General features: G+C 66.4%; 3 protein-coding genes across 5 annotated transcripts; all 3 read left to right on the top strand.

Annotated features, from left to right (window-relative positions):
- The first annotated feature begins 819 nt into the window (after positions 1-819).
- Positions 820-11,835, top strand: TBC1D10A (TBC1 domain family member 10A). The gene is made up of 9 exons (XM_069795422.1): positions 820-1,105; positions 4,339-4,438; positions 7,495-7,602; positions 7,939-8,045; positions 8,682-8,796; positions 9,079-9,144; positions 9,452-9,641; positions 9,988-10,142; positions 10,394-11,835. Exons 1-9 carry the CDS (start codon positions 900-902, stop codon positions 10,784-10,786), a joined length of 1,440 nt encoding a protein of 479 aa, XP_069651523.1. The 5' UTR covers positions 820-899; the 3' UTR covers positions 10,787-11,835.
- A 1,141-nt stretch (positions 11,836-12,976) lies between these two features.
- CASTOR1 (cytosolic arginine sensor for mTORC1 subunit 1) lies at positions 12,977-20,852 on the top strand. 2 transcript variants are annotated; one of them, XM_069795417.1, is made up of 10 exons: positions 12,977-13,134; positions 13,258-13,328; positions 15,932-16,125; positions 16,273-16,405; positions 16,625-16,748; positions 17,418-17,531; positions 17,625-17,707; positions 17,871-17,965; positions 18,067-18,175; positions 19,564-20,852. In XM_069795417.1, the coding sequence occupies exons 1-9, from the start codon at positions 13,022-13,024 to the stop codon at positions 18,130-18,132; spliced, it is 993 nt and encodes a 330-aa protein (XP_069651518.1). In that variant the 5' UTR covers positions 12,977-13,021; the 3' UTR covers positions 18,133-18,175; positions 19,564-20,852. The 2 variants fall into 2 exon arrangements, with proteins under 2 accessions (XP_069651518.1, XP_069651517.1); XM_069795416.1 differs by lacking the exon at positions 19,564-20,852 and having other exon boundaries at positions 18,067-18,881.
- A 136-nt stretch (positions 20,853-20,988) lies between these two features.
- On the top strand, positions 20,989-24,926 carry LOC138687524 (uncharacterized). Of its 2 annotated transcripts, XM_069795420.1 has the most exons (4): positions 20,989-22,032; positions 22,925-23,061; positions 23,206-23,421; positions 23,530-24,926. In XM_069795420.1, exons 1-4 carry the CDS (start codon positions 21,996-21,998, stop codon positions 23,668-23,670), a joined length of 531 nt encoding a protein of 176 aa, XP_069651521.1. In that variant the 5' UTR covers positions 20,989-21,995; the 3' UTR covers positions 23,671-24,926. The 2 variants fall into 2 exon arrangements, with proteins under 2 accessions (XP_069651521.1, XP_069651519.1); XM_069795418.1 differs by having other exon boundaries at positions 23,206-24,926.
- Positions 24,927-25,715: the final 789 nt, after the last annotated feature.

The raw sequence follows: 25,715 nt of genomic DNA, 5'->3' as shown, positions 1-25,715 counted from the left end.
CCCGCTTTGAGAGAGGGTCTTGGCTCTTAAGACCCCGCTTCTTCGCTGTTAAAGGGAGAAAATGGAGCACGGGGCTCAGGGCTGTGCGAAGCCTCGGGCGGTGGGATGGGCCTCACTGCCTTCCCTCCCTGGAATGCTTCACCCGGAGCGGCTCCCAACAGATCCCAGACCCTGCGCTGTCACCCGGTTTGCTTTATAGATCCTTTTTTGCTTTATTTTTCAGGGAGCCGGGCTGGTTTCACCCATCAGGGCTGCAGGTGCCCAGGCCGGTGGTGGATGGGGAACCTCGGCGTGGAGCAGCGGTGGTCGGGCTGGGGCAGGTTTGGGATGCGGTGTGCTTATAAAGCGAATAAGGTGTGTGCCTTTGGCTTCAAAGCATCCCCCGAGTGGATCGCGGTCATCCCTCGGGGGAAACGGGTCCTCCCGGTGCCCTGTCCCAGTCCGTGCCCAGTGCTGACCCCGCACGGCCCTCCCGCAGTCCCGGTATGCACGTATCCAGTCCCCCCTGGAGTCCCAGTGCCATCCCAGTGCGGTCCCAGTGCCGTGCTGGTGCGGCTCAGCCCGGTCCCAGCACGGACCCGCTCCCGGCCCCCGCCCCGGCGCTGCCCCGCCGCCGCTCCTGGCCCCGCCCCTCGGCTTCACGTCGCCCCGCCCCCCCGCCATCGCCGGAGGCGGGGCGGAGACGAGCCCCGACGGACAGCTCCTTCCCAGCCGCTCGACCAATCCCCTCCCGAGGCGGGCCGTCCCCGTCGCCAATCCTGGCGGCCGGTTGGCGAGAGGCCCGCCGCCGCCCAATCGCGCCGCCGCGCGGAGGCGTGGCTCGGCGGGGGCGGGGGGCGTGGCCGCCGCCGTGGCCGCGGCATGGAGGAGCGGCCGCGCCGCCGCTGAGCCGCGCCGCCATGGCCAAGAGCCGCGGGGGCGGCGGGCCCGGCTCGCCCGGCGGCCGCCACCACAGCCTGGCCGGGACCCGGGAGAGCCTGGCCGAGCAGGGCGGCGACGAGCTCAGCTCCCTCGGATCCGACTCCGAGGTCAACGGCGGCGGCCCCGAGGAACGGCGCGTCGACAAGTTCGGCTTCATCGTGGGCAGCCGCAGCGCCGAGGGGCCGTGAGTGGGACCGGGGACCGGGGAGGAGACGGGGGGGGGCGCGTCTCGGGGCTTGAGGACCCCGGGGGGAGCCGCCCTGGGGCCGCCACCGGCCCCTCAAGCCCCCACAGGGCCGGGCCGCGGGGCCTGGGGGCGGCGGGGCCGGTAGCCGTTCTTCTCGCCCCGGGGAGGGGTGGGGGGAAGGATTGTCCTCCGCCGCCCCCGGCTCTGACCCTTCGGGGCCGGTCCCCGGCGCCCCGCGGGCAGCCTGGCCCCACTCGCTTCCCCGGAAGAACCGCAGCGTGGGGCGGCCCCGGGGCTGGGCTGTGCCCCGGTTTGGGGGGGGGGTCCCGGGACCCCCTCCCCGTTTTCAGGGCAGCGGTTCCACGAGGTGATTAAATCCTCCCGGGACAGCCCTCCCCACGACCGTCCCCTAGGCTTTGCTGCCGCGGACACACGGCCGTGTGGAGGCCACGGCAGGCGGGGTGCGAACGAGACCCCCCTCTTCCCTAAAAAGCCATTCCCGCTTATCCGCCGCCTTCGCCATCTCCTCCTGCGTCGAGGAAAAAGCTGGAAAACGGCGTCCGCCGGGAGCTGCCAGCGGCGCTGAGGCCTCCTCGCCGAGGTCAGTGTCTGGTTACCTCCAGGCCTCTTCTCCTCCCAGCCCCGGATTCCGGCGTATTTTTGGCCACCGTCAAACGAGAGAGGCCCTGCCCGTTGTTCGGAGTCCTGCCAGAGGAACCGGCGTCGGTAGCCGCTCGGCGAAAGCGCCGCGGCCAAGAGGTGCTTGGCCGGCCCTCCCTCCGCAGAGGAAGCCCTCGGAGGAAGCGGGGCGGGCAAAATTAGCTGCCAAGCAGCCCACGGCTGAGCCCCGGGGCGGTGCCGGCACCCAGGAATGCGCTTCGGTTTGCCGGCGAGCTGGTTCGGCAGCGTGGTTGGCGTTTGTCTTCCTCGACCGTGGTTTCGCAGCAACGCCCGGAGAAGCGGACGACGCCTGGGCCGCCTGCTCCTCTCCAGCCGGGACATTACCTGGAGCGGGGTCCCCTGTGGTTTGCCCGCCTCGCGCGCTCTGGTGTCGGTTGCGCCCCGTTGCCTCGGTTTCCCCATCTACGAGGAACAAAGCGTTCACCCTTTTTTAAGCCTGCGGGCGTTACTCGGCCGGTCTGCGGGGGGAGAAGGCACCGGGGGTTTGACTGCTGGCGCTGGGCCAGGCGCATCGCTCGGGGGGATAAACCCCATCCCTGCCCGCTGGGGTCATGGCTCCGCGCTGTAGGAGCGGGGTGATCTCTCCTGCCTGGGGTGTTGCGCCCCATCCCGGCCACGTGCAGCGTTTTGGGGACACTTTGGATGTCCCATCTGTTGTCCTTGTCCTTGGGGTTCAGCGGCTCCCCCCTGCCCCGGGCTGGAGCTCCTGGTGCTGGAGGCGAGTGGCTGCTCCTGGGGGTGCTGACAGTGTGGTGGCTGCGCTCACTGGGGACTGAGCCTTCCTCCCGTGCCCCACAGATGCACTGGGGCACAATCCTGCCCTCCTTCAGCGCTTTTATCCGTTCCCTGTCTGTCCAAGAGTGGATAAACAGAAGCGCATGGCCTCCATCCGTGGCTGGCAGAACTGGGGTCCCTCTAGCCAGAAGGGTTTTGGGGAAACACAGGGAAGGCAAGCAGGGTGTCGCAGCACCCACGGCGGGTCTGGGGGCACTGGGAAGGGCCGAGCTGTGGGGCTGTTGCCCACAGTGTGGGTGCGGAGGAGTGCCTTCCCTCCGTAGGGCATCTCACCACCTCCCGGCCTGGGGTCCCCCCACCTCATCCTCCTCGCCTCAGCCATCTGAAATGCCTCCGGTCCTCGCTCCGTGCCCGCTGCCAAGCAGCCATCAGCTGGTAACAGCTTCCAGTCTGGGCTGGCTGGGTTCCAGCAGGCCCACGGCCAGCTCCTGTATCCAGCATCCAGTGCTCCCGAGCTTCCCACGCCTTGGAGAGCCCCAGCTCCTCCGGCAGCCCAGGCTACCCGGCTCGGGGCCAGCGCACTCTCCATCCCCGTGCCGGGCTGTGCTGCTGGCCACAGAGCTGCTGGCCGTGCCCAGCCCGTGCTGGGGAGGGTGGGTTGGCCGCACAGAGCAAAGCGGATCCCTTCGGAGCAGGTTTGCTCTCCGAAACAATCGCGCTCGGCCCCATCTGACCCGCTGCCGTGGGTGGGACCCGGCAGGGAAGGGCTGGGCAGGGAGCGGGGCAGTGCTGCCAGCTGGATGCGGCCCTGGGCTCTCCGTGGAGCAGCTTTCCGGCTCCTGACATGGAGAAGTCTGGGAGGAGGCAGGATCTGTGTGTCCTGTAGTGGGGCTGGGTGCTCTGCACCTCCCTGGAGGATGCTCGGTGCCCAAGTCGCCATCTTCGGGTCCACAGAAAGGATCTGGCCGCTCCTGGGATTGGCGTGGCCGTGGGGTAGTGTGGAGCCGAGCCCAGGAAGACATCCGAGTCTGATGAAGTTGGCCCTTCTTCACTGACAGCTTGAAGGAACTTCTGTTCTCCCTGGGATGTCCCATGCCCAGGGCCTGGCCAAGCTGTCTGTCACCCCGTCCCCTTGCCAATGAAAGGCAGAGGGTGCCGGTTTCCCCCTCGCCGGCTTTGGTGTCGCAGCAGCATCCCTGCCTGCCTCGGCAGGGTTAAATCGGATTCCCTGGCTAGGCTGAGCCATTGCTGGAAAACACTCCCCTCCCTCCTGGGGGACCCTCGGCCGGGCTCGATGCCGGGCCTGGAGCAGCGCCAGGCTTTTGGGGTGCGAGCATGACTGGGGCTGCGCAGATGACATGATGCTTATGGCCCCGGCTTTCTCCGTCTGCAGCCAGCCCCCGCGGGGGGGGGATCGGACCTTGCTCAGCTAATGGCTCTGGCTGCGCTCCCCAGGTTTCCTCGCCTTCCTGGCGTGCCCTTCTTTCTGGGCACAGGTCCCCGGGGATGCTCAGGCACGTGGTGGGTGCAGTGCAGGCTGCTCCCGAGAGATTTCATTTCTTTTTTTGAATTGCTGGGGTATCGGGGCTGCGCCGGCGCGGTGATTTCACGGGTGGCGAACGCTTCCGGCAGCGCCGAGCAGCTGCCGAAACGCTGGTGCTCTCGAGCGTGTCCTGGACGGGCTCTGCACCTGCAGGACCCGGGGGGGGGGGCAGCCAGCCGGCCGTGAGGGGCACCCAGGGTGCGGGGGTGGTCTCTGTGCTGCAGGGAGGGCTTGGTACCACGCTGACCGGTCTCTTCCCTCCGTCCCGTAGGCTGGAGGAGGTGCCCTTGGAGGTGCTACGGCAGCGGGAATCCAAGTGGCTGGATATGCTCAACAACTGGGACAAGTGGATGGCCAAAAAACACAAGAAGGTACGTGATTTTGGCTTTGTCCCCTGGGGCTGCCCCAGGACAGCTGTGCAGGTGAGAGGAGGTGGCAGGGAGGGACAGCCAGGTGCAGCTCTGTCCCCTTGAGGCTTTGGGGGAGCCCACATGTCGCCAGGTCCCCACAGATAGACGCGTTGCCTTTGGATGATGCTGTTGGCTTGAACGGGCCGTTCCCTCCCCGTGACGCTGCTTCTCGTGGTGGGAGGGAAGCTGAAGCTTGGGGCGGGGGGGGGCTGAGCGTGCCGTCCCTGAGCGTCTGCTCCCTGCTGGGCTGGAGCCTTCCTAGGGCTTCTTTGGCTGCCTGCAGGCAGCTATGGGAATTGTTCGGTCATGGAAACTTCTGTTCTGAGCATCTTGTAGACCAAAAAAAGCTCCGGGTAGGAAATGTTTGAGCCTGATGTGCGTGACGCTGGTCTGAAAGCCGGGGTCCCCAGGAGACCCGTGGTAGTGCGTGCTGGGTGGCTGTGTGGCTTGGTCCGTTGGTGCTCCCTGACCTCCTGAGCCTGTGAACGAGGCAGGGATGGGATGCAGCAAGTCCCAGCTTGCTGCTGTGTGTCCACTGGAAGCGGTGAGGCTGCTGGCACAGGCCGGCGGTGCCTGAGAGTGGCCGAAGGGCTGCCTCCTCCTCCTCCTTGCTGGCAGAGCCTCCTGGCACCGCTCCGTGTGCCGTGCTCCCAGAGCGCCATCCCCACTCGGTGCCTGCTGAACAACGCAGGAATCCCTCATCTGTTTCTTGGCTGCTCGCAAAGGATTTGGGAGAGCTTTTCAGGACGTGGCAGGCGAGCGCTTTGTTCTGCGGATGGTTTCCACTGCTCTCTGGCTGTGCCGCAGCGTGGCTTCTGGGCTCGGGTGAATGCTCCGGCAGCCGTATGTCTGGCAGAGGAGCTCCCTCATGCTTGGGCTGAGCTCCTGGGGGTCTCTGTGGGGCTGATGTGCTGTATAGTCTGTCCTGCAGCAAAAATCCATGCCTGGAACCTCTGAGGTCTGCTCTGGAGAGCTGCTTCGTGCCTGGAGCCCTGGGGCTGCTCAGGGAAGGGTGCCAGGCCTGGCCTTGGATGCCGTCGACCGTCCCTGCTCTGGCAGGAGCCTGGCTGCTTTGGTACGGGGCCATGCTGTGTGGCTCAGGCCCTGCTGCTTCGGAGGAGCTCCCTGTGCCTCCGAAAAACCCTGGTGCTTTTCTGGCTGCCTCACCGGGGCTGGCTGACCGCCCAGGGATCTCTCGGGCCAGCTCCTGCTGGGCTCGCTCACACCTGCACCGCTCCAGGATCCCAAAACACTCCCTCCCTCGCCCGCCTGGCCCGGATCCCAGCGGAGCCACGACCCCACGTCCTTCGTGGCGCTGAGCCGTGCCAGCACCGCGTGCCGGTCCTTGCCCTTTTTCTAGCCAGACCGAAGGAGGGCAGACGCGTGGGCAGCTCCCACCGCTCTCCAGGGGCGGGCAGCGCTCTGACTGCTCTTTGCTTTCAGCATCCCTCAGCCCGGACGCGCTCCTCATCCCCGGAAAGGCACGGTGGGGATCCCAAGGGACCGGGTACCCCCCCAGTGTGGAGGCTATGGCAGGAGCCTGCGCGGAGCGAAGGGGATGAGGTGCTGAGCTGCTTGGCCCCAGCTGCACGGAGCCTGGCCAGCTGGAGGAGCTGCCGAATTGAAACCCAGCAAGGCGGCTTCCTTCCTGGTAGCTTAGCCAGCAGGAAGGGGAGCCGGCTCAAAAAAGGAGCTGTCAGCAGCGGCATTGCTGCCCACAGGCGCCCTGGGCATCGCCCGCCGTGTTTCCTGTGAGCACAAAGGCCCCTTGGGGACGGGGACATGCCCGGGTAAAACAAGCAGCGTTGTGGCGAGGGAGCAGCAAAGCCTCCCGGGGACGTGGCGTTACCGCCACGCTGGGCTGGGCTGCTTGGAAGCGCAACTGCCTGCTCGAGTTATGCCGGCAAACAGGGAAAAGGAGCTCTGGGCAGGCAGGAGAGGACCAGGGAGGCTTTGGGAGCTGTCAGCCAGAGCCCTGGCACGTCTCTGGCACTTGGCGTGTGCCACCCGAGGGGGGATATGAGGTGTGGAGGTCGTGCTGGGTTTTTGTAGGGCTTTATGCAGGGTAACTGTGCTGAAAGCACCGGTCTCGTAGACCCCACCTTGCTGCGCGCCCTGGCCGAGGACCATGGGGAGATGGTGCTGCTGCTTCCCGGGGAGTTGGAGTGGGACACATGGGGGTCTCTGGTTTTGGTCCTTGCTGGGGCGCTGGCAGCGGCAGGGTTAAGCCGGCTCGGCTCCCTGACATGGGATAGGTACCGGTGCTGCCTCATCTGGACTTTGGTCCTGGCTGGTGCCCTGCGCCAAGGAAATCAGGGGCTGACTGTGGGCACGGAGCTGGCCCTGGGGGGGCCTCGGGAGCTGGCCATGCGTGGAGCTGGGGCCAGGTCTGCCCTTCTGCCTGGGGTGAGCGGGCGAAAAGGCTGAGACGCTCGGCAGGGTGCACCTCCCTGCTCTCCGTGGCCTCGTGGGTGAGCAGGAGGTCTGGACCAGGGGCCAGAGAGTGCTCCCCTCTATCCCCAGTGCTTCCCATGGGCCATGCCGGGGCAGGGAGGGAGCTACCCGCTCCCCACCTTGGCTCCAGTGTTTGCTTCTCCAACTCCCAGCAGGATCCTGCTTTGAGGCAGAGCCGGGCTTGTTTGGAGCTGTTTGCAAGCCACAAAGCCTCCGCTGGGCTCCTGGCAGCCATCCGCAGCTCCCTCGTGCTGGTGCAGCTCTGGCTGCCATCCGAGCTGGCGTGTTAAGTGCAGTGCTGGGGAGAAGGGGGTGAGCAGGGTCTTTGGCTGCAGGTCCCCACGCCGTCCCATAGGTCTGTGCGATGCCAGGCGCCATCATGGGATGCGTGGCTGGGCACCCTGTCCCCAGGGATGCAGGGACACATCCTTTTGTACAGGGAGGCAGCGGGGGACCAGCCTGCAACCGCGGTGCTGGGCCTGGCTCCCATCTTGTCCCAGGGGCTTCTTTGCTCCCCGCTGCTCCGTGATTTTTCCCCGTGACGGCTCTGTCTCTGCCCGCAGATCCGGCTGCGGTGCCAGAAGGGGATCCCACCCTCACTGCGGGGCCGTGCCTGGCAGTACCTCTCTGGGAGCAAGGTGAAGTTGGAGCAGAACATCGGCAAGTTTGACGTGAGTGCCACTGGGGACCTTCCTGCACTGCCAGGGAGGGGGTTGCTGGTGGAGGGGGACAGTGTTGGGATGGCTCTTGCTGCCTCCAGGGCTGGGGTGTCTGTTGGGGTCCCAGATGCTGCTTGTTCCTGCTGTGGCGGTGGTCAAGGGGGCTAACGTCCCAAACAGCGTGGGCTAACCCACAGTGTGATGGGGCTCACGTTTGGGGCAGAGCCAGGTCCAGTCCTGTGGCTGCTCTGCCAGCAAATTTGGGCTTGCCGCAGGCCTCGCGTGCCAGAGTGGGGCTGGCACCGTGCCAGTGTGGGGTATTGCTCACCCCAACCCTCTCCTCCCCAGGAACTCGATCTCCTCCCGGGGGACCCGAAGTGGCTGGATGTGATTGAGCGGGATCTCCATCGGCAGTTCCCCTTCCACGAGATGTTTGTCTCGCGTGGAGGCCATGGGTAAGTGGAGCTACTGCGTGTCTGGTCCTTGGCAGCCACTGGGCTGGACCAGCACTGTATCCCAGCTCACGGAGCCACGCTTGTCTCCTGCAGTCCTTACACCCCCCAGCTCACAAGGCATCCAAGCACGGGCTGAAAACAGGATGGTTTCCCAGGAGCTTGCTGCATGGGTCGCAGCCCTCGGCATCGGCTCTGACACCCAGCAGGGTGGCAATTGCCGTGGCAGGAGGGAGGAGGCGGCCGGCTGTGGCCTCTGTTTCACCAGTAAAACGCCGTTCCCCATGTGTTGGGGAGCGTCTGTGCCGCTGTGCTTGCAGCTGGGTCCCTGCATGACCACAGCTCACCCTGAGCCAGCATCCCTTGGGAGATGGTCGTCTCCCTGTCTCGCCTCTTGGATCTGGCTTTCCAGAGCAGAACTGTGGTTATCGTGTCCCATAGCCCTGGGTTTGGGAAAGGGATCCCAGCCAGGGACTGACCAGGCTCATTGGGGAAGAGTGGTGGCCAGCAGCCAGCCTGCCGTGCCGGATCACCATGCGATGCCCAGTGCTGATTTGCCCCACTGGGGTCCACGGGGGAGGCTGCTGGGCCATGCCCGTGCCCTCTATCCACCTCTCCCTCCCCGGGGTGTCTCTGCAGGCAGCAGGACCTGTTTCGGGTGCTGAAGGCATACACGCTGTACCGCCCAGAGGAGGGCTACTGCCAAGCTCAGGCCCCCATCGCCGCTGTCCTGCTCATGCACATGCCGGCCGAGGTATGAGCGTGTGGCCGGGAGGACAGGGAGACCCAGTAGCCGCAGAGCTGGGACTAGTGGGAGGGTGTGGGTCTCTTCGGGCTGGTGCTGGTGGGCAGGTTGCTGGGCTTACAGCACCCATTTACCCCAAAGCTTGGCTGGTTGCAGGGAGGTGTCCTTCACTCCAGGTACACTCTGCCTTCTCCTCCTGCCCGCTCCCGTGGTCCCTGGGAGCAGGGTGGGGGCTGCAGCGATGTCCCCCAGACACACCTGGGTGCTTACCTGCTGTCCCTTTGCTTGCAGCAAGCGTTCTGGTGCCTGGTGCAGATCTGTGAGAAGTACCTCCCCGGCTACTACAGCGAGAAGCTGGTGAGTGAAGGGTCCGCAGTGGCAGGCACCTGTGATATCTCCAGGTCGAAAGCTCGCCCAGCTCCTCACCCCGGAGAAAGAAGGGAGCTTGGAGAAATCCTGGGTGCTCCCACAGCTGCCGTGTTGTGCCACAGCCCCCAGGAGCATCCCGCGGTCAGGGACGGGGGCTCAACGTAGCTTAGCTGCTGGCATCCGTGGGGCACAGCCCCGCTCCTATAGCCCGGTCTGGAGGGTGGGCTGCTCCTCCTCTGGGGTGGGTGGGCTGGGGTTAAGGTGCTCAGCGGGGCTCTCAACGCTGTCCCTGCAGGAGGCCATTCAGCTGGACGGGCAGATCCTCTTCTCGCTGCTGCACAAGGTCTCGCCTGTGGCCTACAAGCACCTGAGCAAGCAGAAGATCGATCCCATCCTCTACATGACGGAGTGGTTCATGTGCGCCTTCTCCCGCACGCTGCCCTGGAGCTCTGTCCTGCGCGTCTGGGACATGTTCTTCTGTGAAGGTAGAAGCTCCCCACCATCCTCTTCCTCCTCCTGGAGTGACCGGCTGCAGCCCCTGCAGCACATGGATGACGCTCGGGGCTGCAGCAGGAGCACTGCTGTGGCTGCTTGCCTATGCCTTGCACATGGGACCAGTTGTATGGCAAGTTTGGGGCAGCCATGTGCCTGGGGTGGAGACTGGGCTGGTTTCCTGGGGGTTAGGGGGCACCTGCATCCCAAATCCACCCTCTTGCGTGTCCTCGCTCCTAGCGGGACCGGGACCTGGTGCCCCGTGGCATCTGAGGGGACATAGTGGCAGCGTCTCCCTGTCCTGCCAGGCACTCGCCGCCTCGCTTCTTCCCCTTGCAGGCGTGAAGATCATCTTCCGCGTGGGCCTCGTGCTGCTCAAACACACCCTGGGCTCCTCGGACAAGCTCAAGTCCTGCCAGGGCCAGTACGAGACCATGGAGAGGCTGAGGGCCCTCAGCCCCAAGATCATGCAGGAGACCTTCCTGGTGCAGGAGGTGAGGTGTTGGGGGACAGTCTGGGGGCCCGGTGCCACCCACTTGGCCACGCTGCTGGACTGGGCTGCCCTTGGGTGGGCAGAGCTGGCGTAGCGTGGAGGCAAGTCCCCAAAAGGCTTGGATTTGGGGTTGCCTCTGTCCCGGGGGGGGAATCCCAGACCCTGCCCCTGTGGCCGGGGTGCCGAGCCGGCCCCCGGCGGCACCGTCACCGTCGAGGGGAGATGCCGATGGCGTGAGTCTGTCCCCGGCAGGTCATCGAGCTACCGGTGACGGAGCGTCAGATCGAGCGGGAGCACCTGATCCAGCTGAAGAAGTGGCGGGAGACGCACGGGGAGCTGCAGTGCAAGTCCCCCCCGCGCCTGCATGGCGCCAAGGCCATCAGCGAGGCCGAGCCCCCCACCCACAAGGCACTGGAGCCCGTTCCCTCCATCATCGTCCCCCCTGGGCCCGCCCCCGTGCCCAAAGCCCGCAAGAGCAAGGAGAAGAACCGAGGAAAGGGTCCGGCCAGCCCCGCCAACGGCCCTGGGGCCGAGGGCAATGGGGCACCCGGCTCAACCCGGGAGCTGCTGCATCCCCAGGTCTCCCCCCACCACCAGTCCAAGGAGAGCCTGAGCTCCCGGGAGAGCGAGGACACGTACTTGTAGGGCTGGCACGGCACTGGGTCCGTACCCCGGGCAGCCGGGCTCAGCTGGGCTGCGCACGGACCCGGGCTCAAGGACATTGATTTTGGGGGGGGGGGTGGTGCGTGGGGACCTGTAGCACCCAGCTTTGGGGGCTCTGGGCTGGAGGGATGGGGACAAGCTGGCCGGCATGGCTCCCCAGGGACACCGTGGTCCCTGTGTGCAGGGATGCCCGCTCGGGGTGGGCTCGAAGCCGAGGGGGGGGCATCTGTGGGAGCTTGGCCAGGTGCGGTGACCAAAGGGTCCGCTTTCAGTCTGCGCCGGGCGCCCACCCCAGCGGGGTGCTGGCACCATGAGCGGTGGGAGCCCTGGCAGGGGGTGGCTGAGCCACCTGAGCTCCCTTCCCGCGGCTGGGGGGGGGGGCCAAGCTGCCCCTCAGCCCCTTGTCCCTGTCCCAGAGCCCCTCGACCCGTCACCCCCCCAGGGTCCCTCCCATAGCCCCCACCCTTCTGCCTGCCCTGCACCGGCTGGGCAGACCCAGACCCAGTTCCCGAGCACTCGCGCCTGGCGCGGGGGGACTGGGGGTACGCGAGGAGTCGGGGGGACCCCTTTCCTTCCCTCCTCTTTATCTAGTGAGGATATATCAAACTGTAGCCCTATATGTAGTACTGAATTTACCTACTCACTGAGCCTATTTATTATTCCTCCGTGGCAGTAACCGTGGCAGGACAGGGACGGAGGTTGGGAACCGCAAGCGGGATGCGCCGGAGGCGGCAGGATTTGATGCCAGACCACAACCATGAGGCTAAAGCCCCCCCACACACCCCGTCCCCGGGCTCCCTGTGGCTCGGGGAGGGGGGAGCATTCACCCTGCCCCCTCCCCACCACTGCCACTCACCCCGAGGCCCCGGCGGAGGTGAGATGGGGTGGGTGAGCGGCCAGGTGCTCCCTGGTTGTGGGGTCCCCTCTCCCCCCCCCCCGCCCTCCCCGAGGGCCAGGGGCGGCTTTGTAAAATAAAGCGGGGAAAAATGGTTTTGTACAAAGGGGTAAATAAAGCAGGATTGTGTAAAGGCGCAGCGCCTGAGGCTCCTACCCTGTCTTCCCGTCGCCCTCCTGTCGTGGCAGGCTACTCCTGGGGAGGCACCCTGGCCAGGACCCCATCTCCCCTGGGTGCTGTGGTTTTGAGGGGGGGTCCCGCTGGTGTCCCCTCTCTGTCACCACCCTGGCAGAGCCACGCAGGGTGTCCAAGCCCTGACCCAGCCTTGCTGTCTCACCCAGCCCTGCGGCTGCCCCTGTTTGAAGTGTAAATGGGAGGACGCTGAGACCTGCCCCAGCTTGTGACGGCAGTGATGGCTGCCATGGGGTGAGCTCCCTTCCTGGCCCTCCCCCCTCTCCCAGTGTCACACCTCCTGTGCCTGAACAGAGCCAGGAGACCCCTAATTTATCCCCTGAGACCCCAGAGCTGTTTTCCAGGCGTAAAATGGTGCCCGGGCCCTCTCTCCCTCCCTCCCTGTGCTTCCTGCAGCCAGGAATCCTGCCCAGACCTCCATTCCTCCCTCCAAAACTCCCTTTTCCCAGGGGGGTGGCTGCAGGACGGGGCCTGTTCGCGGTGCTGGGTTTCACCTCTGCCCCTGCGAATGGTGGCTGGGGGGGGCTGCTGCCCAGATTTCGGTAAATCCCCGCTGCCAGGCCGGCTTGTTGGGGGTCATTTCCCCCCCCCCCCCCCCGCGCTGGTGGATTTGGGGCCGGGATGGAGGAGGTATTGGGGGTGGGTGTCGGCATTTGGGTTCCCAGTGGGTCCAGTCCCAGCCTGACTGGTGCTGGCGGGGGCTGAGCAGGGTGAGACCCCGGGTCGGGCACCCCGGGGGTTCTGAATTGGGGCCGGTCCCGGGGCTGCGGGTCGGGTCCGGTACGAGCACCCCGCGGCTCGGAACCGGGGCTGTTCCGGGCACCGGGTCGGATCCGGTGCGGCTGTTCCGGGCACCGGGTCGGGTCCGGTACGAGCACCCTGGGGCTGCTCCGCTACCAGCACCCCGCGGCTCGGAACCGGGGCCGCTCCGGGCACCGGGGTCGGATCCGGCGGGGCCACCCCGAGGCTCCGGATCGCGGTCCCGGGGCCGAGCCCCGGGCCCCACCGGGAGGCGGGGCGGGCCGTTGCCCCTCCCGCGGCGTGGGGCGGGGCCGGGGCGGGGCCTGGGCGGGGCCGGGGCCGGGCTTTATAGCGGCGGCGGCGCCGGGGTCCGATGCGGCGCGGCCGCCATGGACCTGCACATCCTGGAGCACCGGGTGCGGGTGCTGAGCCTGGCCCGCCGCGGGCTCTGGCTCTACACCCACCCGCTGCTCAAGCTGCTCTTTCTGCCCCAGCGCTGCAGGTACCGGCCTTCCTCCCCATCCTCCTCCTCCGGTACCCCGTACCGCTCCAGCTTCATCCCCCGGGGGAGGCGGCGGTTTTGGGGGTCGGCAGCGCCGGGTTTGGCTTTTTTTTTTGTCTTCAGGTGCAAGTTCTTCAGCCTGACGGAGACCCCCGAGGACTACACCATCATGCTGGACGAGGAAGGCTTCAAAGGTAGCGTGCGGTGGCTTCCACGGCCGCCCCCCCCCCCGGCCCTTCGCAGGGTGGGCTGGCACTGCAGACACGAGCTGTGCACGTTCTCAGCCCTGCTGAGCCCAGCAGCGCTCCGGGCCTGGGCTGCGGGGAGCGAGTCCCGGCTTGTAGCAAGGCTCCCTCGGTACGTGCCCATCCCCGGGGCTCCCGGTCGCAGAGCTCCCATCCCCTTGGCGCCTGCGCCGGGGATGTACCAGCTTGCCCGGCCGAGGCTCTCCCGGCGTGGCTGCCTTTGCCCTAATAACCCCCTCCCAGGCAGAGCTGCGTCTCCGCCAGCTCGTGGGATCGGGCCGCGAACCTGGTGGGGACGGTCTGCGGGGAACCCGGTGCCTGCCGAAAGCCCAGCTGCTCCGGGCAGGAGGCAGGTACCTCCCGGGATGCCCATGGGCAGCACTCGGGGCTCCCTGCCTTCGTGGGGTGCCGCTGCCAGACCTCCTGCCATCATTCCCTTGGCCACTTTCGTCTCTTCCCCTTGCCTGGAAAGGGCCAGGGCCGGCCGGTGCTTCGGCAGAGCGGGGCCAATTCTGCGCCCAGCCGGGGTTGGCGAGGGTGAGCCCTGCCTGGCAGCAGGGACCAGGTTTTGGGGTGTCCGGGGGGGGTTTGAGCCCTTCCAGGCCAGTCCTCCTCCCCAGGAGGTGTCCTTCGGTGACGTCCCCACCCTCAGTGACCCAGCGCTTGCCGTTCATCAGCCTCACCGCCGGTCCTGCCGGGGGTACCGGCCCAACGGGCTGTGCCGGAGGGTCCGGATCCTGCCCTGGCTTCCCACGCCCAAACTTTCCTGCCGAGGCCGCAGGAGCCGACCGCAGCTTATCGCTTTGGACGTGCCCCAAGGAGCAAGGGTCAGCGCTCCGGCCACGGGGTGCTCGCTGGCCGGATCCAGCTCCCACCTCCCTCCCCGGCCCTTTTGCTCGGGCTCTCCCCCCCGCCCCAGAACCAGAGCTGTTCCCCATGTATTGTTTTATTTTGGGGCCTGCGGACAAATATTCCTCAATCCCGAGGGGAGGGCGGGAAGTGCCGAACAATGGTCCTGTGAGCCGGTGGCCCCGCTGCGCCGTGTGTACCCCTCCTGGAGCTGGGGGGGCTGCCAGCGTCCCCCCCCGCTGCGGAGCCAGGGAGGAGACCCCCCAGCAGAGGAGACCTGCACCCCTTCTCTTCCCTTGGGGGTCCAGATTAAGCCCCGGGGTGGGTGGCAGAGGGACAGTGGGGTGTGTCCCCCCCCCGCACTCTCACAGCCTCGCCCAGGGTGGTGTTGAAAAGCGATTAAGCGGTGAGCGCTGGGACAGGTCCCCACGTCCCCCCCTGAGTCGTGTCCCCCCCGCCCCAGCCCTGAAACTCAGCCCTGGGCCTGAGCCGAGGCCGTTCTGGCGCTTCCTGAGCAGGAACAGGCGCTGGAAACACCCGCCAAGGCCCCCGGATCCGGCCCCGCTCCCGCCCTGCCCCGAGCCATCGTTCGGGAGCGGGGTACGGAGCCCATCCTATGATGGGGTCCCCCCTCCGTGGGTGCCAGACCCCTCCCTGGGGCAACCTCCCCTCCGCCACTGGTGTGATGAGTTTGCCTTCTCAGCTGGGCTGGGATGCCAGGTGCCCGCCGAAGGGCTGGGTGCTTGCGCGGGGCCGTCTCCCATGGGTGCTGCCTCCCACCTTTGCCAGGTGGGGGGGGGAGCAGTTTGGAGACCCCTTGGGTGCCCACCCCACTCCGTCCCTTCCAGGGAGGGAGCGCTGTGGGGTGGGGAAGGGGGTGCCGGGGGGGGGGGGGTGTTGCCTGGATGAATCCTGGGGGCACCCCGGGCAGCGCCAGCCCCTCCCCTCGGTAGAAGCGTGGGTGCAGAGGGGGGAACACAAGCACAACCCCCGTCCCCCCCCGCACTGAGTCCTGGGGCAGGAAGGAACCGGCCAGCGCGCGCCCTCCTTGCCAACAAAAGCAGTGGTTTTGGGAGGAAGCCCTGGCCCCCCGCCAGCCTGGGCTCAGCCCTCCCCGCTGGGCTGGCATGAGGTGCTGGCACCCCAGGGACAGCGGGGTGGCCTTTCCCTTGTCACCTCCAGTGCCCCGTGTCCCCCCCTCCTCGAGCATCCCCGGTGCTGGATGCTGGGCTGGGGGTTTCTGGGGGGCAGGGGATGAGCCAGGCAGCCCCAGGGCCCTGGCGGTGCTGGTTTTGGGGTGCAGTGCACCCCGACACCCCCTTGCACCCAGCCCAGGGTGCTGGTGCGGGGAGGAGAGACGCGTCCCTGGCTTGGGGGGGGGTGGTCATAGCCTCAGCCCTGCTCGTCCCTGCGGCCAAATTCAGATGCTGCCTCAGCACCTGGAGCGGCTGAGCCCTGTCTGGCTCGTTCCGCTTGTGGATGGGGCTGGTCTGTGCCCCCAGACCAGCATCTCAGCCCCACAACTGGGGCTGATCCTCTCCCAGCTCCGCCGGGCCAGGTCATGTCCCGAGGGGCAGCGTGACATGCGGTGCCCGAGCCGGTGCGAGCTCTGCGGCACGGGCAGCGCGTGCGGCATCGGATGCTGTTTGGCTGTGCCGAGCCCCAGGGAGCCTCGTGCCTCAGTTTCCCCTTATCCCTTGCAGAGCTGCCGCCCTCCGAGTTCATGCAGGTGGCGGATTCGACGTGGCTGGTGCTCAGCGTCGTCTCCAACGGCCGGGAGCCCTCCGGCTGCCAGGCCACCGGCGTCACCAAGATTGCCAGGTCGGTCATCGCGCCGCTGGCCGAGCACCACGTCTCGGTGTTGATGCTCTCCACGTACCAGACCGACTTCATCCTGGTGAGTGCCGCGGGATGACAGGGACACCGGTGCCCGGTCCCACCGGGATGTTGGCTCCGGTTGGGGACCCTGCTGTTCCCAGCCAGCAGCGGGGGGGACTGTGGGGAGGGTTGGCGGTACCGGCCCTGATCCTGCACCCCTGGCCAGGTTCGGGAGCGGGACCTGCCGGTGGTGATCCACACGCTGGCGGGGGAGTTTGACATCTATAAAGAAGAAAGCGGCGAGTGCGTCCCTGTCACCTGCGACGATGTGAGCAACGGCTTCCTCAAGCCCAAGCCGGGTGAGCGATACCGGGTCCCCCGTCCCCCGGGACCACCCGCTTCCCACCGAGATGCTCCAGCTCCCACCGGCGGTACCCGCATCCTCGGGGGACCCCCCAGGGCCACCCCTCTGCACCCCGAGGGATGGCGGGCCGTGGCTGCGGTGGCCACGGGGTGGCACTGCGGTACTGTCCCCAAGCTGTCCCCACGCCTGACGGGTGGCTCTCCCCCCTTGCCAGCCGCCAGCCCCACGCTGCACCCCGTGCAGAGCCCCCAGACCCGCTTCTGCGTCCTGACCGTGGCCCCCGACACGCTGCCCGCCATCGCCACCATGCTCATCGACGTCCTCTTCTACTCCCACAGGTGGGTCTCGGGGATGGGGACATGGTGGTGGCCCCTCGCCCGCTGCCACCCAAACTGTGGTGATGTGTGCCCCCCAGCCTCGCTCCCAGTGGTTTTTTAAGGTCTGGGTGTGTTTGGCAAGCTGGTTTTGCCCTCCCAAGCGTGCTGGGGGGGCTGCAGCCACATGGGTGCCATGGGTCCTGCTGCCACTGTGGGAGGTGGGAGCCCCGAGGTGACCTGAGGGACGAGCCCCCCATTGCAGCAAAGCCTGGGGAGGGGGGATGGCAAAACAGAGGAGGGTGGGTTGCAAAAGGCCAGTGGGAATGGTGCTGGGGCGAGGGGATGCTCCTGGCTGGGAACTCCCATGTGCCTCAGGATGGGGTCCCTTCTGGTGGTACCCTCCTGCGCCGGAGGCACCGCAGCATTTTGGGAATGCCCCAAAAGCCAGTGTCATCCCTGTCCTGCCTGCAGCTGGCATCTGCTGGCCCCCAACCCAGCGGCTGTGCGAGCTGCAGACCCTGCAGGTAGCACCCGCTCCCATCCCCCTTCTCTCCGGCACCGCCGGCTCACCCTGCGGCATCCCAACGTGATGCTCGAAGACACTCAGTGCCACCACCAACCCCTTCTCCTCCAATTTCGGTGGTCATGACCCCTCCCTGTGGCTCTTTCTCCCCCCGCCTCGCTCTGCAGTCCCCCAAGGGAGTCTGGCACCGGCAGCCAGGACCTTGACTCCATCACCTTCTTCGCCTTCTCCCTCATCGAGGGCTACATCTCCATCGTGATGGATGCCGAAACCCAGAAGCGGTAGGTACCATCCCTGGGACCGTCTGTCTGTCTGTCCCCGGGGCTGGGGGCTCGGGGACAGGGGGCTTTACATTCAGACCCCCCCTCTCTCAGGTTCCCCAGCGACCTGCTGCTGACCAGCTCGACGGGAGAGCTGTGGCGGATGGTGCGGATCGGCGGGCAGCCCCTCGGCTTCGGTGAGTTTGGCCGCGGTGGCCATGTCCCCCACACTGTGCCACCACCACCCATCTTCCCCTTATCCAGGGGGGTGCTTTCGGGGTGATGCTCTCCCTGTATGTCCCCATGGCAGTGCCACTGGGGCCACCGCTCACCCCGGGGGTTCCCCTTTTCCCTCCCCAGACGAGTGTGGCATCGTGGCGCAGATCGCCGAGCCGCTGGCCGCCGCCGACATATCGGCGTATTACATCAGCACCTTCAACTTCGATCATGCTTTGGTGAGCCCCTACCCCTCCCCAGGGACCCGCCGCGGTGGGGGGGTGTCCCCAAGGGGCTGACACCCTCTCTGTGTCTGTGTCCCCCCCCTCCACACCGGCAGGTCCCCGAGGAGGGCATCGCCGAGGTGATCCAGCTGCTGCAGCAGCGCCAGGAGAGCGGCAGATAGCGGCCGGCTGTCCCCACGGCGGGTGACCCAGCGCGGTGGCATGGTGGGCTCCCCCTTCCTTTCCCCCCCCCCATGTTTGTTATTTTTTCATTGTAAGGCTCTCCCCCCACCCCGGTACAGAGCAGAACCGGGGGGTGCAGCATCGCTCCCTGCCTGCTGGGGATGTGGGGACATGGTGGCTTTGGGGACCCGGTGGCCTCGTGGCAGTGGGCCAGTGTCCTGTGGGAAGGGGGGAGCGGTCCCCGCTGTGCCACCCCCACGGGCGAGGCCGAAGGGCAGCCCTGTGCCATCCTCTGCCTCCAGCCCTGCCTGCGCAGGGTTGGGTGGGCTCAGGAGGAGAGTGGGTGTCCCCGGGGACCTGCTGGAGGAGGGGACATGGGGGGGTGACATGCCAGAGAGCGGTGATGTGCCACCCTGGTGCTGGGGTGACAGCTGGGGGCCGGCGGGACGTGTCCCTGTGCCCTGTGTGTGTCCCCACGGGTGGTCCCTTTGGGTGGGGGGGTGGCTGTGATGCTCTGGGGCACCCCTGGGGGGTGAAAGCATCCCCGGAGCTGGGGTTCCCCCTGGCACTCCCAAAATCTCCAAGGTGGGGGGGGGGCTGTGGTTCAGCTGTGTCCCCTCCAGCATGGCCCCATGCCCCTGCCTGGGCTGTCACCTATTGTGGGGGGACGACTGTGACCCCCCCAGCTCATCCCAAGCTGTATTTTCACATAGTTTTTAATAAGTCAATAAAAGTCCTATTATTTTTATTTCCACGTAGCCCCGGGGGGGAGGCCCAGAGCTGGTCCCTGGGTTGGTGGCACTGGGTGGGATGGGAGCAGCTGGGATGTGACAGGGGAACGTGGCAGTCCCTGTGTCCCCACCGTAAGGTGACCAGGATGTGGCCAGCTTGCCTGCCACCTATTCTGGGTCAAAAAAGGGGCGAAGGCTGCAGCCCCCAGCAAGTCATCGGCCCTGGGGAAACTGAGGCACGGGTCCCACTCCCCCATTTCTGCCCTCCCCCTGCCCCACACTGGGCCAGCTCCCATCGTCTGGGGGAAACTGAGGCACAAAGGGCCGAACTTGACCCCCAGCCCGGGGTTGCCCCTGCCATGCTGTCACTGTGTCCCCACATCCACTCCTGTTGCCGGCACGCCCCCGGCAAAGTGGGGTTCACAGGGTGGGTGCTGTCCCCTCCTGGGGTGCGTGGGGGGTGCTGTGAACCCCTTAGGGGCTGGGGCTGCGGCCATTTGGGTAGCCCCCCCCCCAGCCCCCGGGTGCCCCCAGGGGCCACACCTGGTCAACGAGCGAGACTTGGCGGGAGCACGAGCGCAGCAGAAACCTCTTTGGGGCCTTTTCCCCCAGGGTGGGCAGCTTGGCGGGGCTTGGGCCAGTGGGCGAATGCAGCTCTGCTCCCATCCTGTCCCCAAAAACCGGCCCTCGCTTTCCCAGGCACCAAGTGGGAGCGTGCCCATGTCCCAGACGTGTCTTCTCTGCGTCAGCTCCGGCACGCTTGCAAGCCGCCGGGTTCCTGCAACCTCTCCGGGCGCTTTCTTTCCTGTCTCGCTCTCTTGTCCAGAGTCATGAGACGCCGGTGACGTGCGCCCAAGCGATGAAGAAATTGCAGGCGGCCCATGTGGTCACCAGTGCTATTTTTGTCCCCCTTGGATGTTGCACACTCCTCCGCCACCCACTTTCCTCCGGCGGGGTGGCCGCTGTGGTGGTTTCCTCCCAGCCCGGCCCAGCAGGGACCCCGCACGGAGCTCTGGGAGGTGACGGTGCCATGTGGAGGGGCCAGGGCCACCTGTGGCCGTGGGGGATCTGAAGGTGGGTGCGCTCTGCCTGAGTGGTCCTGCTCACCCGGTCAGGGTGCCCAAGGGTCCTGCCATGGCACCACACACGCTGGAGGGCCCACGGGGTCGGGGAGGGAGGGATGGAGGCATGGATGGATGGACAGGCGGATGGACAGGCGGATGGACGGACAGATGGATGGATGAAGAGGTAAATGAATGGAAGGATGGATGGAGAGAAGGATGGATGGGCGGGTGGAGGGATGCATGGACGAGTGGATGGATGGAAGGATGGGTGGATGGATTGACGGACAGACAGACAGGTGAATGGATGGGCAGATGGATACAAGGATGGATGGACAGGTGGATGGATGGGCAGGTGGCTAGATGATGGATAGACAAATGTATGTACGTATGGACAGGTGGCTGACTCGTTGGATGGATAGGTGAATGGATGGATGAGTAGATGAATGTATGAATGGTTCGTTGTATCGATAGATGGATGGACAGGTGGAGGGATGGATGGACAGATGGACAGATGGACAAACTACTTCAGTCAAGCAGGTGTGGAGAGAGAAGGACGTTCTCCTGGCTCCTCCGCTCCTCCAGGGCTGCCTTGGGCACAGCCCTGCCTGCCCCGACCCCAATGAACCCAGCTGGGGGATGCGCCGAGGAGGAAGAGGAGGCAGCTGGTGGAGGAAGCGGCACCAGCCCCACTCCCACAGCAGGGAGTCCTGCAGGTCGCGGGGCAGCTAGGGAGGGGAAATTTTGGGAAAACATTTCTTCTGAATCATGGCCGCACTCTTCCACCCTGGAGGAGATGTTATTTCTGGGTCATCCCCCTGCCCTGTGCCACCGCCGAACCCTCGGAATGCGCAAATTTGGCGCAGGGCGGCTCGCTCTGCTCACGCCAGCAACTTTCGACGGTCGTCAAAATCAACCAGATTGCAACGCATCTCAAAAATATATCCATTTTTACGGGGTGGGTGGAAAAAGCTCCCATCGGTGCCTGGTTCCTGCTGGGCTCCATCCACCGGGAAAGGGATGCAAGGGGGTTTGCGCTGGGTGCTGCCGGCAGCGCCAAGGCTGTGTCGGGGCCGTGCAAACCGGGTTCTCCCGTGGTGGTATTGCACAAGCCTGACGCGGCGATGAGGGCAGCGCTGCCTGCACTGCTGCCCGTACCGGGCTTCCGCTGCCCTCGGCCCCTTGGGCAACACCCAGGGCCGCGCGTGGGTGCCGGTGCAGCCCTTTGGCACCGGGCAGTTCCGTTTTTATTTCTGGGGGCACCCATGGGTGCTGCCGGGCAGAAGGGCTGAGCCGTGCTGCCCAGTGTCCCCTACTTGTCAGCACCTGAGCTTGTCACCCAGAGGGGTGGGTGGGTGTGAGCAGACAGACAGAAGGACAGAGCATCCTCCGGAGCGTCGCCCAGCGCCGCGGCCGGGTGCAGTCCCCAGCCGTGCTGGGATGCTCCGCACTTTGTGGGCTTCCTTCCATCGCTCTCCTTCCCAGGCTGGATTTAGAGCTCCCACGGCTGGACTCGGGATGCGAATCCCCCCCCGCCCTGTGATGGAACACAGGTGTTCCCACGTGGCCAGTGTCCCCGGCTGCCAGCCCCACCACTGCCGCTGCCCTCTTTTGCATTTGGGTTTTGGGGCAGCTCAGGCCCGTTTTGGTTCGACCAGCCTGTTGGGTGCCGAACAGCGAAACGGAGGGGGGTGTGACTCGAAGGAGCCCTTTCCCAAGAAGCTGGATCATGGGGGTCCAGCGATGCCGGCGCAGCCGGATCCAGGATGAGCAGCGGGACGGCAGGCTCCCCGGACCGGACCCGCCGGGACTCCCTCGAGGAACTGAATCGAAGAACAACCCCATCGTCCGGCCGGCATCATTTCCTCCCGCCCGGGGCGGCTTCACCCCGCTCATTGGCCCCCGGGGCACGGCTTCACTTCTCGCTGTCTTTCCGTTGGGTCCCGGGTGCCTCCTTCGGAGGTGGGGGCGAATGGGTGCACTTTAAAAGGCGAGCTTCCCCATCGCCGAGCGGTTAAGGAAGTCGCTCGTGCGCCCGGCAGCGCCCTGCCGAAACACCCTGCCCCGGCCATGCGGTGCGACGGGCGGCCCTTGGGCGTGCTGGCAGGTAGGTGTCTGCCGGCGTCCCGCCACTACCCTCTCGCTCGCGCGCCGGCTGCGCCGAGACGGACGGGAGACGCAGGGGGAGAGCCGCGGCGGCGGGGGCCCGCGTGGGAGTGGAGTTGGCGTGCCGTGGCTGTCGGCGAGGCTGTGTGTGTGTGTGTGTGTCCCCAGCGCCGGCAGGGGACAGGGACATTCCCACACCCCCCACCGTGGCACGTGGGGATGGACACCCCATGGGAGCTCCTTTTGTCCCTGGGGGAGAAGAGATGTTGGGAGGGGGCGGGAAGGAGAGGACACGCTTTGGGGCCAGTTTGGGGACCGATGGCAGAGGGTCAGGGGTCAGCTTGCTGGCACGGATCCTGCATCCCACCCAAGCCCTTCAGATCCCCCCCCAGCACAGCAGGGCCGGACGATGCACGCCAGTCCAGCGCCGTATCCGAAATCCCCGCCGACACGCGGCCGTGGGTGACAGCAGGGCCTGGACAGTGTCCCACCGGAGCAGAGGGGCCAGATCCAGGAGCGCCACCGCCGTCCCCTCCTTCGCGGTGACCCACGCTGGCAGGAGGAGCTGCTGGGGCAGCCACCGTGGCTGGGCTGCGCTCCCTGGCATCTTCATCCTCCTCCTCCTCCTGCCCGCCGCATCCTCAGCGGGCTTTTGGCACAGGGGCCGGCTCGTCCCTGTGGCAGGACCGGGGATTTCAGTGCATGTGCCTGGCACATGCAGTTATTGCCCACAGGCCTGATGCCAGGGTGATGGGCGCATGCGGCCGAGCTCTCCCCGTGACAGCCGTCACGGTGGCACTGGGGCTGGTGAGGTCTCCGGCACGGAGAGGGGGCTGCCTCCCTGCACCCAGTGACGCCCCAATGTCCCCCATCTCCCTCTTCTTCCTCCCCAGCTGTCACCAAAGGGCTCTTCATCCTCTGGGCTGTCCCGGGCCAGGGGGGGCGGCCCCTGCAGCCCCCCACCCTGCAGCAGATCCAGGCGCTGGTGAGGCACATGGCCGAGGACGCGCAGGAGCTTTTCGCCTTCTACGTGAGTCCCCTTCCTTGGGGCGAGGGGTCGCTCCTGTCCCCTCCGTGGGGGGGACACGGGGCTCGTGGCGGAGGGGGGGGGGTGTGGGGTCCCCGTGCTGCTCCCGTCCCACGTCCCTGACCTTTCTCCCTCATCCCTGGGCAGGAGGAGGACCAGCACCTGGCCTTCAACCACCTTTGCCGCACCAACCGCCCTCCCGAGTGGCTGCGGGGACCGGTGATGGGACCTGGGGGGCTGCGGGGGCTGCGGGAGACCATGGTCCGCATGGCCCAGGCGCTGCAGGACATCACCCGGCACCAGCGCGACCTCAACCCCCCCGGTGCCGAAATCCTTCGCCGCTTGGCCAGCACCCACCTGAAGGTGCGAGGGCTCCTCAGCAACCTGGAGGGGCTCTTCCCAGCCCCAAGCCCCCGCCCCGGTCACCGGCCCCCGCCCGGCCCCACGGCACCCATCAAGGTCTTTCGGCAGAAGCTGGAGGGGTGCCGGATCCTCTGGAGCTACTCCCGCTTCATGGCCAAGCTCAACGCCCAGCTGGAGGCCAGGAGCCACCGAGGACACCGGGAGAAGCGGCGACTGCACCGGGGCTCGCGGCCACCTAAGCGCTCCTAGAGTAGCCGCGCCGTCACCGGAGTTATCCCTGTCTCCATCTCCATCCCATCCCATCTCCGCTCCATCCCCGTCCCCCGGGATGGAAACTCGCCGGCCGGCCGGGACGCACCCCAGAGACCCTCTAAGCTCGCAGGGGTGAGGACGCAAGCGCGCTCAAAGCAGTTTCCATCGCTTCGGCTTGCCGTGGGGACCGAGCTGTCCCCATTGCCACCGCTCGGCTGCAGGACAGCCCCGCTCCGCTCCCGGCAGATCCCCCACATCCCGCCCCACGTTTCGGTAGCCCCGGAGCCGCGCGCTCCAGCGCGCTCGGGCATCCCCCGGGTGCCCAGCGTTGAGGGATGGAGCCGTCCCTTGTCACCGAGCCCCGCTAGATTTTCCAGTGATTCAATGGGTCCGGTGACCCAGCCTGACTAAGAGCCGCTCGCCCAGCACCCGCCGCGCTGCCGGCAGGGTGCGGCCCCGGCCCACGGAGAGCGCTGATGGCACCGGCGAGCGGCACCGGCGTTGTCACCCCTCTGCCTGGCCGTCCCTGCGCCGGGTTTGCTGATCCCTGAGAGCATCTGGGAGCGGAATCCTGTGGGCTCGGTGGCCCCGTGAGCTCGGTGGCCCTGTGTGCTCGGTGTCCCCACAAGCTCAACGTCCCTGTGCTCAGTCCCGTCCTCGTCCCTGCACGTCCAGTGTGTCCCCAAGCCCCCAGCATCCCTGCGCTCGTCCCTGCTCTCTCGGTGTGTTCCCTCCCCGTGCTCCTGGGCTTGCTCTTGCACACTTGGTGACCCCATGCTCTTGGTGTCCCCGTGCCCTCAGCATCCCCAGGGACCCCACGCTGATCCCTCTGCCCTCAGCATCCCTGTACCCTCAGTGTCCCCGAGACCCTCAGGCCGTGCCACCGCAGCGCTGCCTGTGCTGGGCAGGGGCTCGGCTCTGGCCACTGCACTGTGACAGTGGGTGGCGGCACCCACCCCCTCCCCACTAATTTATACATTAATATTTGTGTGGTTATCGTATTTATTGAATCCTGGGGTTAATTTAATACATCCCTGCAATGGGAAGAAATATTTAAGGATGAGTTTTTAATATATAAATATCTATTTTTATGACAACTTTTTTTTGTATCGTGTTAAACTATGAATGTAACAAGGTTTTATTTATGAATAGCAATACTTTTTGGTACTGTGAGAAGGGCGGCGCCCACCATGTGCTCGTGGCACCCCCGTATTTTTGTATAATGGCAGAAGGAAATAAAGTGTCGACCTCGGCCCGTGGGCCGCTGAACGGTTGTGTCCATGTGTCCGGGTGTCTGTGGGCAGAGAGGGGCTGTATTCCGGTGGCCAGGCTGTGCCTGTTGTCCTCGCCAGGACACGTGGGATGGCAGCATGGGGTGGGATGGGACCTGGCATGGTGTGGCACGGTGTGGGATGTGGCACGGCACGGGATGTGGCACAGCACAGTGGCACATGGCACAAGGTGGGATGTGGCACATGGCACGGCACAAGACGTGGCACACCATGGCATGGCACACGAGGGGATGTGGCACATGGCACGGCACAGGACGTGGCACACCATGGCATGGCACACGAGGGGATGTGGCACATGGCACGGCACAGGACGTGGCACATCACGGTGTGGCACATGGCACGGAACGGTGTCGCACATGGCACAGCGTGGCACGCAGCATGTGACGTGGCGAGGCGTGACATCCCACGGTGTGGCCTGGCACCGCCAGGCACGTGCCGTGCACGACGCGGCACAACACCGCATGGCACCATGTCACACAGACCTGTGTAGCGAGCGACCCGGCACAGCCGCCGGCGCGGACCGGGCCATCGCCGCAGCCAAAGCAGAGCACTGCATCCCTGCCGCTTGGCCAGAGCCTCCATGGGGACCCGGCCACCCCGCTGCCACTGGTCCCGCTGAGTCAAAAATCCTAAGACCCAGTCATGTGGCACCGTGGAGTCACTCGTTCCCCGCCGTGTGCCGGTGCCCGCCGGGCTGCCCGGCACAGCCGCCGGCACCGCCGCCTGAGTCAGTCGTGGGGAGCATCTCTG

This window comes from Haliaeetus albicilla, chromosome 10, assembly GCF_947461875.1.
Source record: "Haliaeetus albicilla chromosome 10, bHalAlb1.1, whole genome shotgun sequence".
NCBI classification, from domain to species: Eukaryota; Metazoa; Chordata; class Aves; order Accipitriformes; family Accipitridae; genus Haliaeetus; species Haliaeetus albicilla.
This window is presented reverse-complemented; position numbering and strand designations above follow the sequence as displayed.